At 53.2% G+C, this 12,760-nt stretch overlaps 1 protein-coding gene across 4 annotated transcripts in view; it reads left to right on the forward strand.

Moving 5' to 3' along the window:
- ECE1 (endothelin converting enzyme 1) overlaps positions 1-12,760 on the forward strand; it is a 113,900-nt gene that overhangs the window by 57,215 nt on the left and 43,925 nt on the right. For all 4 annotated transcript variants that reach the window (XM_058718749.1, XM_058718750.1, XM_058718747.1 and 1 more), the window contains 2 exons: positions 4,109-4,250; positions 9,060-9,272. In XM_058718749.1, coding sequence (XP_058574732.1) covers positions 4,109-4,250; positions 9,060-9,272 — 355 coding nt within the window. The remainder of the gene's footprint in view (positions 1-4,108; positions 4,251-9,059; positions 9,273-12,760) is intronic.

The raw sequence follows: 12,760 nt of genomic DNA on the forward strand, positions 1-12,760 counted from the left end.
TGGCATGAGGGCAGGGGACAGGTAGGGCTCAGGGAAGAGGTGGGAGGACAAGAAGACATTATAGTTTTGCTCTGGGCTGGCCTCCATGGCCTCAGCTGGAAGTCCTCTATATAAAAACTGCACTGGTCATGGTCTGTCTGCTCTGAGAGACTGACTGGAAGCAGGCAACCCGGTCACCCTGCCAGCCCTCGTGGGGTGGCCAGGCTCTTGGGCTGCAGCGGGGATGGGCTCCCTGCCAAACCCTTGGCCAGACTGACTCCTGTTTGCCTCTCTGCACAGCCCAGGTCGCTGGGGGACCTGGCAGTGGCTCAGGAAGAACCTCTGCCTCTTTTCCTGACCCCCTGCTTCCTCTGAAAATCAGGCTTTGCCCCACTCCCCTCCCCTTCTCCTGCTGGCTTGTCTCCTGGGCCCCAGGCAGTCAGGTCCCGTCCTTGCCTGCAGAACTCGTTCTTGCTGTAAGCCTAGGTGAGCCAAGCACTCCCTTCTGTAACCGAATATTTATCCCTCATTAGGGCTTTGTTCCCTTGGCTGTGGAAACCCTGGGAACCCCTAGGCTGGACAGCTCAATCTCCTTCTCTCTCTCTCTGTTTCTCTGGCTTTGCTTATCTCTTTCCTCCTCTGTCTCCCTCTCCACCCCTCTCTTTTGAGGGCATCCTTTTCCTTCGGTTTTCTCTCTCTGCCTCACGTAACAATAAATAGGATATGAAGCCCACCCATGAGCTGAGCATTTAAAGTAATTTTCAGCACCATCTTCCAGGCTTTGGCAGCTCTGCTCCTTGGCTGATGGCCACTCCCAGTTACCTCTCTCGAGACGGAGTGGGCTGCCTGACTCAAATGCCCCCAGCCTCCGAGTCGCTGCAGACCGGCTGCGGTCATCAACTTGCCCTCATTTCCAAAAGGAATGTGAGAAACCGCTTGTGTCCTCCCCTTGCTGTGACCTCAACTTGCTGGATGCTCTGAAGGAGGCAGGGCGAGGACCACAGGGCTCAGAGAGAAGGGCCTCGCAGCCTGGCCCTGCCCACCGCTCCAGGAATTGGACGGCTTCTCCTGGAGAGGCCCCTGGATCTGGGCGCAGTGCCTCCGGGGGACTTCTGCCCCAGAGGGGTGTCTCTGGATTCCTTCTGCCCTCAGAGACGAGGCTTGTCAAGAAACCAGCAGGCCCTCAGCTAGTTCAGTGTGAGTTGAGCGAAGAACATGACAAAGGTTAAAAATCCTATTTTCAAATCCTGTTTGCCATTTCTTCCTGGAACTGCATTCGTAATTTAATTCGGACTTAATTTTGATTCACTTTTGCAGTGAGCACCATCTGTTTGCTTGACGCTAAACAATGAGGCTCGGCTCTATTGATGTTCCTCAGGGGCAGCGCGGCCGTGGGGCTGAGGCCGCGGGTTCTGGAGACAGAGAGGTTTCTTTCACGGTTCTCTCTCCTCCCCTACTTCCTGTGTTTCTTCTGGAGCTGCTACTGTAGTACCTTCTCTTAAGGATGCTGTGAAAAGAGAGTAGCCTCATCCAGCAACCAAACAGAATCAGCACGAAGCCAGGCACGGGAGAGAACTCAAGTGTTGGCTACTTTTATGACTCTTTTCTCCTCCTCTCTGTTCCTTTCATCTTCTTCCCTCCCTTTCCTGCCTCCTTCCCTCCCTTTCACCATATTCCTCACACCAAGGTGTTGCTCTCTCCGCAGATGGTAAGTGGGCCCGCTCCCCCAGGCCTGATGGCTGTGCTCCCTGGCTTCCGAGAGCCGGCACCAGGCAGAGGGGTGCTTCTTAAACCAAGGCCTCCCTGCTTCTTTGCCTTTCACCCCCTCGCCCCATGAGCTGGGCCACGGTACGGGAGGCTGAGAAGCCTCAGGTGGAGGCAGACGGTGAGACGGGCCAGGGCCAGTGTGGCAGGAGGGGTGAAAGGTCAGTGCGAGAATTGATGCTGAGGAGAAAGCACTTTATAAACCTTCCAGTGCTGGGAACACGTTTAGCAGCGTCCCAGCTGACTCTGCACCAGGCCCTCCCGGCCCAGAGTTTTCACTTCACAGCAGGAGCCTGGTCAGAATCTTCATTTCTCACATTTTTTTAAAAATATCTTTTTTAATCTGTATTTATTTTTGAGAGAGAGAGAGAGAGAGAGAGAGAGAGCAGGGGAGGAACAGAGAGAGAGGGAGACACAGAATCCGAAGCAGGCTCCAGGCTCCGAGACGTCAGCACAGAGCCCGACACGGGACTTGAACCCACGAACCGCGAGATCATGACCCGAACCGAGGTTGGACGCGTAACCGACTGAGCCACCCGGGCGTCCCTCATTTCTCACATTTTTGAAACGTTCTTGAGAAAGGGGTTTCAGGAGGCGGCACCCTTCCCTCTACCTGACACAGCTGTTTCGGTATCGGGAGCCGCCTCGCCCTCCTCGGAAATATGACTAGGCCCCAAGTTCCTTTTGTTGGTTTTAGAACATAATTTTTTTCTCTTTGTGTCCTCCACATAAAGTCCTTGTGTTCCCCTTTCTCTGGTGTAGCAGTTCCCAGTCATTTCCTGCCCAGAAAATACCCAGGATGAGCATGAGGCCGCGTGGTGCCTTTCCCTAAGGTGACCAACCTCAGACTCCCAAGTGCCAGTGTAAGGCTCCCTGAGGGCTGTGACTTGGCTCCCGGGGACAGCCACCCCCTGAGCTTTTAGGGAGGCACTTGCAGGTCAGAATCTGAGTCTCCTCATCTCCCCTGGCAGGTCCCCACCCGTCGCCCCCCCCAACCCACCCCCCCCCCCCCGGCAACAACAGGTCTCCCCGCCTGCGTGCCCACACCCCAGCAAGCCTCACTCCCTTCACCTTGGTGTTTCCAAAGGGCAACTCCAGTCATGTCATTCCAGCCCTCCAGAAGATGTCTTCGTTCTTTAAATGGGCTTGTAGTGCCCCTTAGGATCTAGGCCTTGCCCCCTCTCTCCATTCTTTCCCCATCAGCCAGCCAGTCCTACTTATTCCTCAGCACCCAGCACAAGCGTCCGCATCTCCAGGAAGCCTTCCCTGACTGGACGCCCCCACCCCCACCCCTTCCCACCCTAGTCTGTTTCTGTATCTGCCTTCCTGCGGGACTGTGAGCAGCTGAAAGCGAGGGAGTCTGTCTTCCTCCCAGCATTTCCAACATGGCCCTGAGCCGGTGCTCAGCTGTTGGCACACCACCGTGTCACTAAGCCGAGCCCCACCTTTGGGGGACGCCTCCTGTCCTGTGGCCCTGGCTTTTGCAGGAAGCACCTCTTGGAATGGAGGGGGGCTCCCCCGAGCTGGTCTGGGGTGTGAAGGCCTGGGCTGAGGGCTCTGAGTGCTGTTGGCCAGTTTGTCTCTCCTCAGCCCTAAGGGCCCTGCCACGCCCTCCACTTCCTCTCATTGTGCCTCCCTTCCTGTTTAGCTAGATTGTTAGGCCGGGGACATTTTTCCTCCCTTTGAGGGCCTGCCTCAGTGGAGCTATCTCTCCCTTGCATCTCCCCTGACACCTCCCAGACTCGAGTCCCTGATCCCCTGGTGGGCTCTGGAATCAACAGACGTGGGTTCAAACCCATCTCTCCCCATTTAGCTGTGTGATGAGAGGCAGGGGTCTCACCCTCTCTGAACTTCGGTTTCCTCATCTGTAAAGGAGAACTAATAACACAGCCCTCACGGGACTCGGAGGGAGCAATGAGCTAAGGATGTCCGCACTCCTGGGAAGTGTGAGCTGTGGTTGTGTCATCCTGGCCTGCCGGTGCGGGGGCTCTGAGAAGAGCCCAGCTGGACGCTCACTGGATGCCAAGTCCAAACATCCTGTTCTTTTTTGAACTCCTTACTGGAGAAACAGGGAAGAGCTCTTCTTTTTTTTTTCTTCGACCCGTATCGGGTAACACAAAAAACACAAGTCCGGCTGGGTTGAGCGGCTTGACTCTAGCATTTAGGAGCTAATCCGAGCTGCTGAGCAGGGTGGCTGTTCCTTTCCTGGATTAGGACTGATTCCGTGGGAACCGGACCACCCCTGAGGCCAAGGGCAGCCCTGATGGCTCCCCGGGGCCCGGGCCTGTCGAGGAGCCCCTTGCTCCTGGGGAGCGGGGGGCCCAGGCTCACGTCCTCCCCGCCCCTCCTGCCTCCTTCCCTGCAGGTGAACTTCCGCAGCCCCCGGAGTGGCCAGAGATGCTGGGCTGCGCGGACCCAGATGGAGAAGCGACTGGTGGTGCTGGTGGCACTTCTGGCGGCCGGACTGACGGCCTGCTTGGCAGCCCTGGGCATTCAATACCGGACAAGTAGGTGCCTCTGTGTTTCGATGTGGGCTTGACTCTCTCCTGCCTTCGGCTCTGTCCAGCCACTTGTGCAAGAGGGCTTCCCTGCTCAAGCCGGGACTGGCCTCAAGGCCAAGGAGAGAGTGGGTCTGGGCGGCTCGGTGCTGAGATGGACTGAGGCACGGGAGGTGGACAGCGTGGGTGGTGTAAAGGTTTTGGACGTGAGTCCAAACACTGGCCCAGCCGTTCATTGTCTGTGTGGCCTTGGACAAGTCACTTAGTCTCCCAGAGCCTGTGTCCTCTCTACTGTGAATGGGGAAAATGGTGTCCAATTTGGGGCTGGCTCTGAGGATTAGAGATAATGTCTATCACATACCTGGTGCCTATTAGGACTTCTTTAACCTGAGCTCTGAGTGCTGTTATTGTTAGGATGTGGGCTGATTAGATGCACAGTCTGGCACTGTCCATCATCCTTAGTTCCAACAAAATAGCAACAATAGCTTCCGTTTACTTAATACTTTCCGTGGACCCAACACCCCACCTCTTCTTCACACACATAATCTCATTTCCTCCTCACAGCAACCCTTTGAGGTGTGGTTACTTTGGGCCCCGTTTTACACCTGAGGAAACTGAGGCAGTGAGACAAAGTGACTTGCTCAAGGTTACATGGCTGGTGCAGAAGTGACTAGGGCAGCCGGATTTCAACTGAAGGCTGGCACGCCCCACCTGCCTTTGTGATTGGGGTGCACCCCAGTGCGTGTTAGAACCCCCAGAACAGCTGTCCTGTCACGGCCCAGCCGCCCTCTGTGTACTTCATTTGTACACATTATTATCACATTTCTGTATCGTACCTTGTTTAGCGGCATGATCGGGCCCCTCTGATCCTGCTGTCAGGTTTGAGGCTGGCCGTCTGTGTTTGGCTGAGAGGATCTAGTCAAGTACTTCATGTAGAGTTGATGCTCAGTAAGCACTTATGGAACTGGAAAGGGTGGAGTCAAGATAAGAAACAAGGATGGGGAGTCCTGCCGATTCCAGGGTCTCTCACACCCTTGTGCCCCAACATCTAGCTTTCCGATGGCAGATGGTCCATCTGAGCAGCCTCTGGGGGCTTTGCTCGGGGTCCAACCCCACCTACTTGGTCACCTGATTACTCATCCCGTCAGAGAGATTATGACCCCTCACGGGATCTGGGAGCATTCACTCCAGGCTTCTCTGGGCCTTCCCCACTGTGAAGTAGCTGGCCTGCGTGGCTGGCCATGTTAGACTAGGAGGGGGAAGGAGTTTGAGGGCCTGGAGGGAGGGCAGGACCTCATCCGAGTCATCCTTTCAGCCCCCTCGATCAGGCTCTCTGAAAGTGCCCCAGGAGTTCCCAGAAACTAGAAAGGAGCCGCCAAGGGCTGGATCCCAGGTGGGGCCCACAGGGAGCAGTCTTGCTTCGGCCTGTATCAGGGCCCCCTGAGGACCACAGGAGGGGGTCCCCAGTCTGGACCGGGATGAAAGGACCTCTCCGCCCAGGTGGGCCTGGATGGGGGATCTCATGAGCCCTGAGCCAACTGATGTGTCTTCATCGGCTGCCTCGACCAGGGAAAGCAATGGCCACCCCAGATATTGACAGTAACCTCATGCCTGTCAGCAGGTGCTGGCATTGGCCACACCTGAGCAAACATCAGGCTAGTCGAAGCACATTCTCTGATGATTCTGAAAGACCATCTCAAAGTTATGTCTGGGCCCTTACATACATATTTGTCTACCCTCACCCTGCACCCCGCTTTCCAGAAACTTGCAGGCGCTTTACAAACAGTGGCAACAAAGCACACCGATTCTCCCAGAAAATATACTTAAGTGTCTTACTCGGTGTTGAGGCCCAGCACTGCCCAGACAGGTGTCTGTGAACTAGATCTGGGGCTGTTCCTGCTTTCTCGACTGATCACACACATCCTCAAAGGAAGAAATATTTTCCACCTCTGCAGGTGGTGACCAAGTCCTGGACAAAGCTCATTTCATTCACTCATTCATTCATTCATTCAACAAACACATATCGGACAGCTGTTAGGTACCAAGTACCGTGCCGAGCAAAGACTATGTGAATGTGAGTAAGGTGCTGGCCCTACCCTCAAGCTCACGTTCCAGCTGGGGAGGGAGACAGGGAGACAGTCATGACACAGCATAGTCTGTGCTCAGAGAGCGGACAGCCAGGCAGCCAGCCAAGGGGCCCAGCAAAGAATGAGGGTCTGGGAAGGTTTTCCTCAACAGCTGAAGCCTTGAAAGTGTTGACCGTGATGTTAGGTGGTGGGGGGGCCTGGAAACAATTAATTGATCAAATACGTGTTAAGCCCCTGCTGGGTCAGGAATAGCAAGAAAAGATCTACAAACCATTAAGCAGGTAAACAACCAATTATTGTTGCTTAAGCGCTAGCTTGGTACCTAGCAGACTGGGTGCTTTCGTGAAGAACTCAGGCCTCTCAGAGTAACTCCTGGAGACTGGTTTCTTCTTTTGTGTTTAAACCCAAGTCCTCTCATGATAACCTCAAAAACCATTCATCCAGGATCTCCCCACCCCCCACCCATGGTCTCTCCCACGCACGCTGGCATGCAGATTCTGACATGTCTTGTTCCCCAAGAATCACCATCTTGCAATCTGTCTTCTGGGCATTCCCACAAGCCAAGATTTTGTCAGGCTTCACTTCCTGTAGTTTGTTGTATAAAAACAATGGGTATTCTTTTCCTTTCCCGAATATGAAGTTCTACCATAATAGTGAATAGGCTTTTTCAAACTACGCAGAAATGCTCTTCCCCTTCCCCCCACCCACCCTAAAGATTCTAGGAGATGTATTTTCCTTAGTGGGGAGTGGGCCGTGCGACTTGGAACTGAGATGGTCTCACCTAGAGACAGTTAAAGGGCACCATATCCCTGCCGCTTCCTTTCTCTGTTTTCCTGCCTGACATGCTGGTAATTTGTAATTGTTGTATAGTTCTCTCCAAACAAGTAATTACCTCACAATAAGGTTACCTTGATTTTTATGCTATCGTGTGGCTCCTGTGAGCCCTGCCAGACTTGGTGCCTGTCATCGGATATTAAAAAGCCCACAGGCCACCCCAGCCAGGCTGGTGCCAGACTCTGTATCCTTTCCTGCTCTCTGAAGGTTGGGCTGGGAACATCGGGCCCATCCACGAAGGCGGCCATCATCGCAGTGAAGTCAGGTCCACTGTGCTTCCTCGCTTCTAGGTGGAGAAACTGAGGCTCAGGGAGACGAGGTCACCTGCACAAGTCTCAGCCAGAATCAGAAAGCTGGGATTTAACCCAGGTCTCAGAGCCTCCAGCCCCGGCCCTGCCACACTCCTCCCTGTGCGGTAGGGATGCTGAACTTGAGAGAAGGGCCGCCCCAGACCCGATGTGACCGGCAAAGAGGCGGTGAGGGAAAACTGAGAACCTGGCCTTGGAGTTGCTGCAGCAGAACAGAGCTGGTTCAGCCTCGGCTCTCCCCCTCGGCCGGGTGACCACGTTCCATTCATTCACACAGAGCCTCAGTTTCCTTCTCTTTGAACGGGGCATCACAGCCTGCAGTGAGGCCTGAATGAGATAACACACGCGTGTAAAGTCCCTCTTGTTGCCCGTGCGGCATGTCAGCGGACGATCCAGCTGGGCCTGTGTTCTTAGTCACGAGGCTGGATCTCTGGCTGCTAAGGCTGCCCAGTTTAGTTCCTCTGCTGGAGCCCTCTGACCAATGCTGAGGCAGGGGTCCGGCCCCTCTTCTTGCCTCTGACCTTCGATGAGCCCTCACTGCCTCTGCCCCATGTCCTAGGAGAGCCGGGTCAGAGGCAGCTGATTCACTGGGGGCACTTACAGTATCCGGTGGCCCTCCCCATGGCCCACCTGCACCGGTTACCATCCCTCCTTAGGGAGGCACCTGGCAGATGCCTCCTGTCATTGCTGGAATAGCACCCCTCCAGGCCTATAGGAGACAGAACAGAGGAAGGATGGGGTACCTTGGCTATTGAACAAGGTACTTAACTTCTCTGTGCCTCAGTTTCCTCATATATAAAAATGGCCTTGAGCAAAATGGTCTCTTAGGTTTGTTTTGTTTTTGTTTCTTTGAGAGTCAATGAGATCATCTCCCACCTTGTACTCAGTGGGAATGATTTGTCATAGTTTTTTCTGTTCCTAATAGGCTCTCCTTCATCTTAAGTCCTGGCACCATATTGTCTGTATCACCCAGTTGTCATGGACCAGATATACTCAGTTTATGTTTATAGAATAAATGACAGACATTTCTCCTCCCGTCGTGATTTAACTTTTCTTGTATAATGTCTGTATCCCAGCTAAATTATTAGCTCTTGAAGGAAAGACTATGCCTTTTATATCCTTCACCGCACACACGCACATGCACACACACACACACACGCACACACACCTGCGCACACACACTGTCACACCATACTCAATAAGACCCTGGAAGAAACTCAGTAATTATTTTGTTGAATAAATGATTGCATGAATGAGTGAATCAACTTGTTGAGCATCAGGGAATAATAAAAAAAAAATCAGTGAATATTTATGAAAGGAAGGACTGATTAAGAGAAACACCTCTGTTCTGGGTACTTTTCGAGCCGCAGAAAGCATTTTAAAAAGGGAGCTAAAAAAAAGTCTTATTTTATAAGCCAGGAAATTGTTAATCTACTGAAATCACTTGTCTCTAGAAGTCTAGTGACCATCCAGCTCCAAATCCAGTTGGTCAAGGCTGGGGTGGGCCATGGCACCCCAGGCCACCTGCGCTATATTCCCACAGCCTTCTCCCTGCCCTTCACTGGCCTCTTATCCTTGACCCCTGCCAGGAACTCCCCCAGTGTGCCTAAGTGAGGCCTGCATCTCTGTGACCAGCTCCATCTTGAGTTCTATGGACCCCACGGTGGACCCCTGCCAGGACTTCTTCACCTACGCCTGTGGCGGCTGGATCAAAGCCAACCCCGTGCCTGACGGCCACTCACGCTGGGGGACCTTTAGCAACCTCTGGGAACACAACCAAGCCATCATCAAGCACCTCCTCGGTAAGCACCCAGCAGGGAGGCCAGTGCGTGGGCTGCAGAGGGGAGCCGTCGGCTGGACCTACCTGGCCAGGCCTGGTTAGAGCAAGAGCTTGACAGAAGGGAAGACCAGAGGCTTTGGAGTCGATGAAGCCGGGTTAAAATGTCTGCCCCGTCACTCATTGTGTGGTCCAGAGTAAGTTACTTGTCTCTGAGCCTCAGTCCCTTCATCTATAAAAATGGGGCTAATACACAGGGATGAAAGGTACAGCACAGGGAACTTAGTCAGTGGTATCATAATAGCCTTGTGTGGGGACAGACAGTAGCTCCTCGTGCAGTGAACACAGCACGGTGTGTAGGCTTGTCGAATCACTGTGTTGTACACCTGGGACTAACGTAACATGGTGTGTCGACTATACTTTAACTAAAAGAATTTCTTTTAATATTTATTTATTTTGAGAGAGAGAGAGAGAGTCCTAAGCATGGATGCGGGGCTTCATCTCACGACTGTGAGCCGAAATCAAGAGACGGATGCTTACCTGACTGAACCACCCAGTGCCCTCAAAAGAAATTTTTTTTAATGGGACTAATAATACCCAAACTTCGGAGTTTTGAGAACTATACAGCACACGTGTAAAGGGTTCGCGCAGTATGTGCGGCGCATAGTAGGTTCGCGAGGACTGGTAGCTGTGGCCCTTGCTTTTGTGGCTTTAAGCTGTGGCTTAGTTTGGACTGGAATTGGCTGTGAGCTTTGAAAGTTGTGAGCCAAGGGAACCAAGGTGAACACACTTGGTCAGACTTTAAGGTTGCGAGCAGATTAAAGTTAGAACAGTCTAACTGAGAGTTTATGCATTGCGGGCAGGGCCGTCCCTTGGCCTCGTGGTGGTGGGGCTTGCATGATAACCGTCTAACTGAAGTTCTCCTCTTTGCACCTTGTTGGGCCTCGGACACCTCTAGTTGACCTTGGTGTTGGTGGTTTCATCCTTAGGTTAGAGCCCCACGTCTGTCTTGTTTGCAGGGTTAACCATGGATACTGTTTGTCGAATTAACACCCAGCCCCCGGGGGTGGAAGGAAGTGCCCTTGCTGCTGGGTGAGGCCCACCCACCATGTCTCCTTGGCCCACTGTGGCTCCTGGGCAGGCCCCCCTCGGCAGCCCCCTCTGCAGTCCAACTTGCAGCTTGTCTCCCTGAGGATCAGAGCAGGGTAGTGTGTGGAGGCGGGGCTGAAGGAACTCAGTATGTCAGGGACAGCAGAGCCCCCGCCCTCTATATGCTGTCTAGGTACCTCTGAAAGGGGACACCGCCTTTGAGTTCAGAACTAGAAGTTCATATTTGCTTAAGAGGCAAATATGTCTATGGTAGCCAGATTAGAATTCAGGATGTCCCTTCTCTAGCACCTAAAGACAGCCAAGGGCTTGGCACAGACCAACAACCAATGCAGGAGAATAGTCCAAGTAGGAAACAAGATGGCCTAGGGCCTCTCCGTTAGTCACCAGGACCTGGGTTCAAATCCTGCCTCTGCCACTTATTCTGTGATCTCAGGTCAGTGACTTGGCCTCCCAGGGCTTCTCCTCTCATCAGTATAATGGGAACCGTGCCTCCTCCAGGTTACAAAAATAAAGTGGGAAAAATGTATTTAAAGTGCATTGCCAGGGCACCTGGGTGTCAGTCAGTTAAGCGTCTGACTCTTGATCTCGGCTCAGCTCATGATCTCATGGTTCATGGGAGGGAGCCCCACATCATCAGGCTCTCCGCCGACAGCACGGAGCCTGCTTGGGATTTTCTCTTTCCCTTTCTCTCTGCCCCTCCCCCACTCTCACACCCACACGCAGTCTCTCTAAATAAATAAATATAACTAAAAAAAAATAAAGCTCATTGCCTAGGCCTGGCATAGCGGGGCGGCTGCTGTGTGTGTTAGTGTCGTAATTATGATTCACCTTCGACCTTTGCACAGTCCTTTACAGTTTACAGAGCTCTTTTTGTAGATGTCGCCTTATTCGATCCTGTAGGTAGGAACGGGGAAGGTATCATTCACCCCACTTGATAGATGAGGAAACTAAAGTCCAGAGGCATCCACAAGACAGACTAGTAGGTGGCATGGCTGGGACTTGCCTGAATCGGGGCCAGGTGTCCTTCCCCCCACCGTCTCACCCCACCTCCTTCAGATATAAGGGGCGGCTATGACTCCCGCCCATCTTGCTGGCAGTGCGGGGCATTGAGGGTCTGAAGGAAGGAGAGAAGGAAACTGATGTTTGAGTGTCTGCTGCTTGCCATGCTGTGTACCAGGTTCTTTTTTTTTTTTTCTTTAATGTTTTTATTTATTTTTGAGACAGAGAGAGACAGAGCGTGAGTAGGGAAGGGGCAGAGAGAGAGGGAGACACAGAATCTAAAGCAGGCTCCAGGCTCTGAGCTGTCAGCACAGAGCCCGAACTCACAGACTGTGAGATCGTGACCTGAGCTGAAGTCGGACGCTTAACCGACTGAGCCACCCAGGCGCCCCTGTACCAGGTTCTTTATATCCATTGCCTCCTTCATCCTCACAGCCTCCCTGGGACTTAGGAACTCTTGTTCCCTTTTTATAGATAAGGAAACAGGTTCAGAGACATTAAGTGACTTTGCTGAGGATACATTGCTGGTCCTGGATGGAGACGGGCTCCAGCCCTGGGGAGCAGTTAGCACCGAGAGGAGACAGAGAAGACAGGCAGAGAGGCCTTCTAACTTTCCAGCGTAGGCCCAGGACCGGCCCTCCTGTGTGGTGCCCACGGCCCATGCTCCTGCCAGTCCTTATCAGGAGGACCTTGGGTCTTTGCCAGGACTGAGTCCATGCCCCATCCCCCATCCCCCGACCCTCCCCCAGCTGGCAGGGGCCATGAGGAGTGGGCTCTAGTCCTGCGCTCTGGCCTTAACATCCATCCTATCCCTGAGAGTCAAGGTGCAGCTGGAGAGCTGTGCTGTGCTGGGCACGGAACAGGCAGAACCATGCGTTCAAGCCCCTGACCCTGCGGCCGGGGTCTGGTAGGATCAGGAGGCCAGACTGCAGGGTTTTGAAGTCAGGCAGCCTTGACACGCTAGCTTATCACTTGTGTGGCCTTGGACAAGTGACCCGCCTCCTCTCCGGCTTAGTTTCGTTATCTCTAAAATGGGGGTAATGATGCCATCTAACCCAAGGTTACCATGAGTATGGGCTTATAAGTGCTAGGTCAGCGTGCTTAGCACAGAGCTTGGCACCTAGTAAGTGCTCACCAAAGCAGTGCCACCTTCTCGGTGTCCCGAGTGAGCGCCAGCCCAGACCTCTCCCTGACAAGCCGTGCGACCACAGAGAAGCTACTGGGCTCCTCGTCTGTAAGGTGGGAACTGACTCAGAGCATTGATGGCAATGTTGTAAGGATTAGTGCGGTGGCTGAAGAAAACCTCATTATTGCTAATTTTACTTCTTTTAGAGGCACTGATGTGGACCTAGTTATTAGGGAAAGAGGTACAAGGCATATCCATGACCATGCTAGGTTGTTTAC

This window comes from Neofelis nebulosa, chromosome 2 (genome assembly GCF_028018385.1).
Source record: "Neofelis nebulosa isolate mNeoNeb1 chromosome 2, mNeoNeb1.pri, whole genome shotgun sequence".
NCBI lineage: Eukaryota > Metazoa > Chordata > Mammalia > Carnivora > Felidae > Neofelis > Neofelis nebulosa.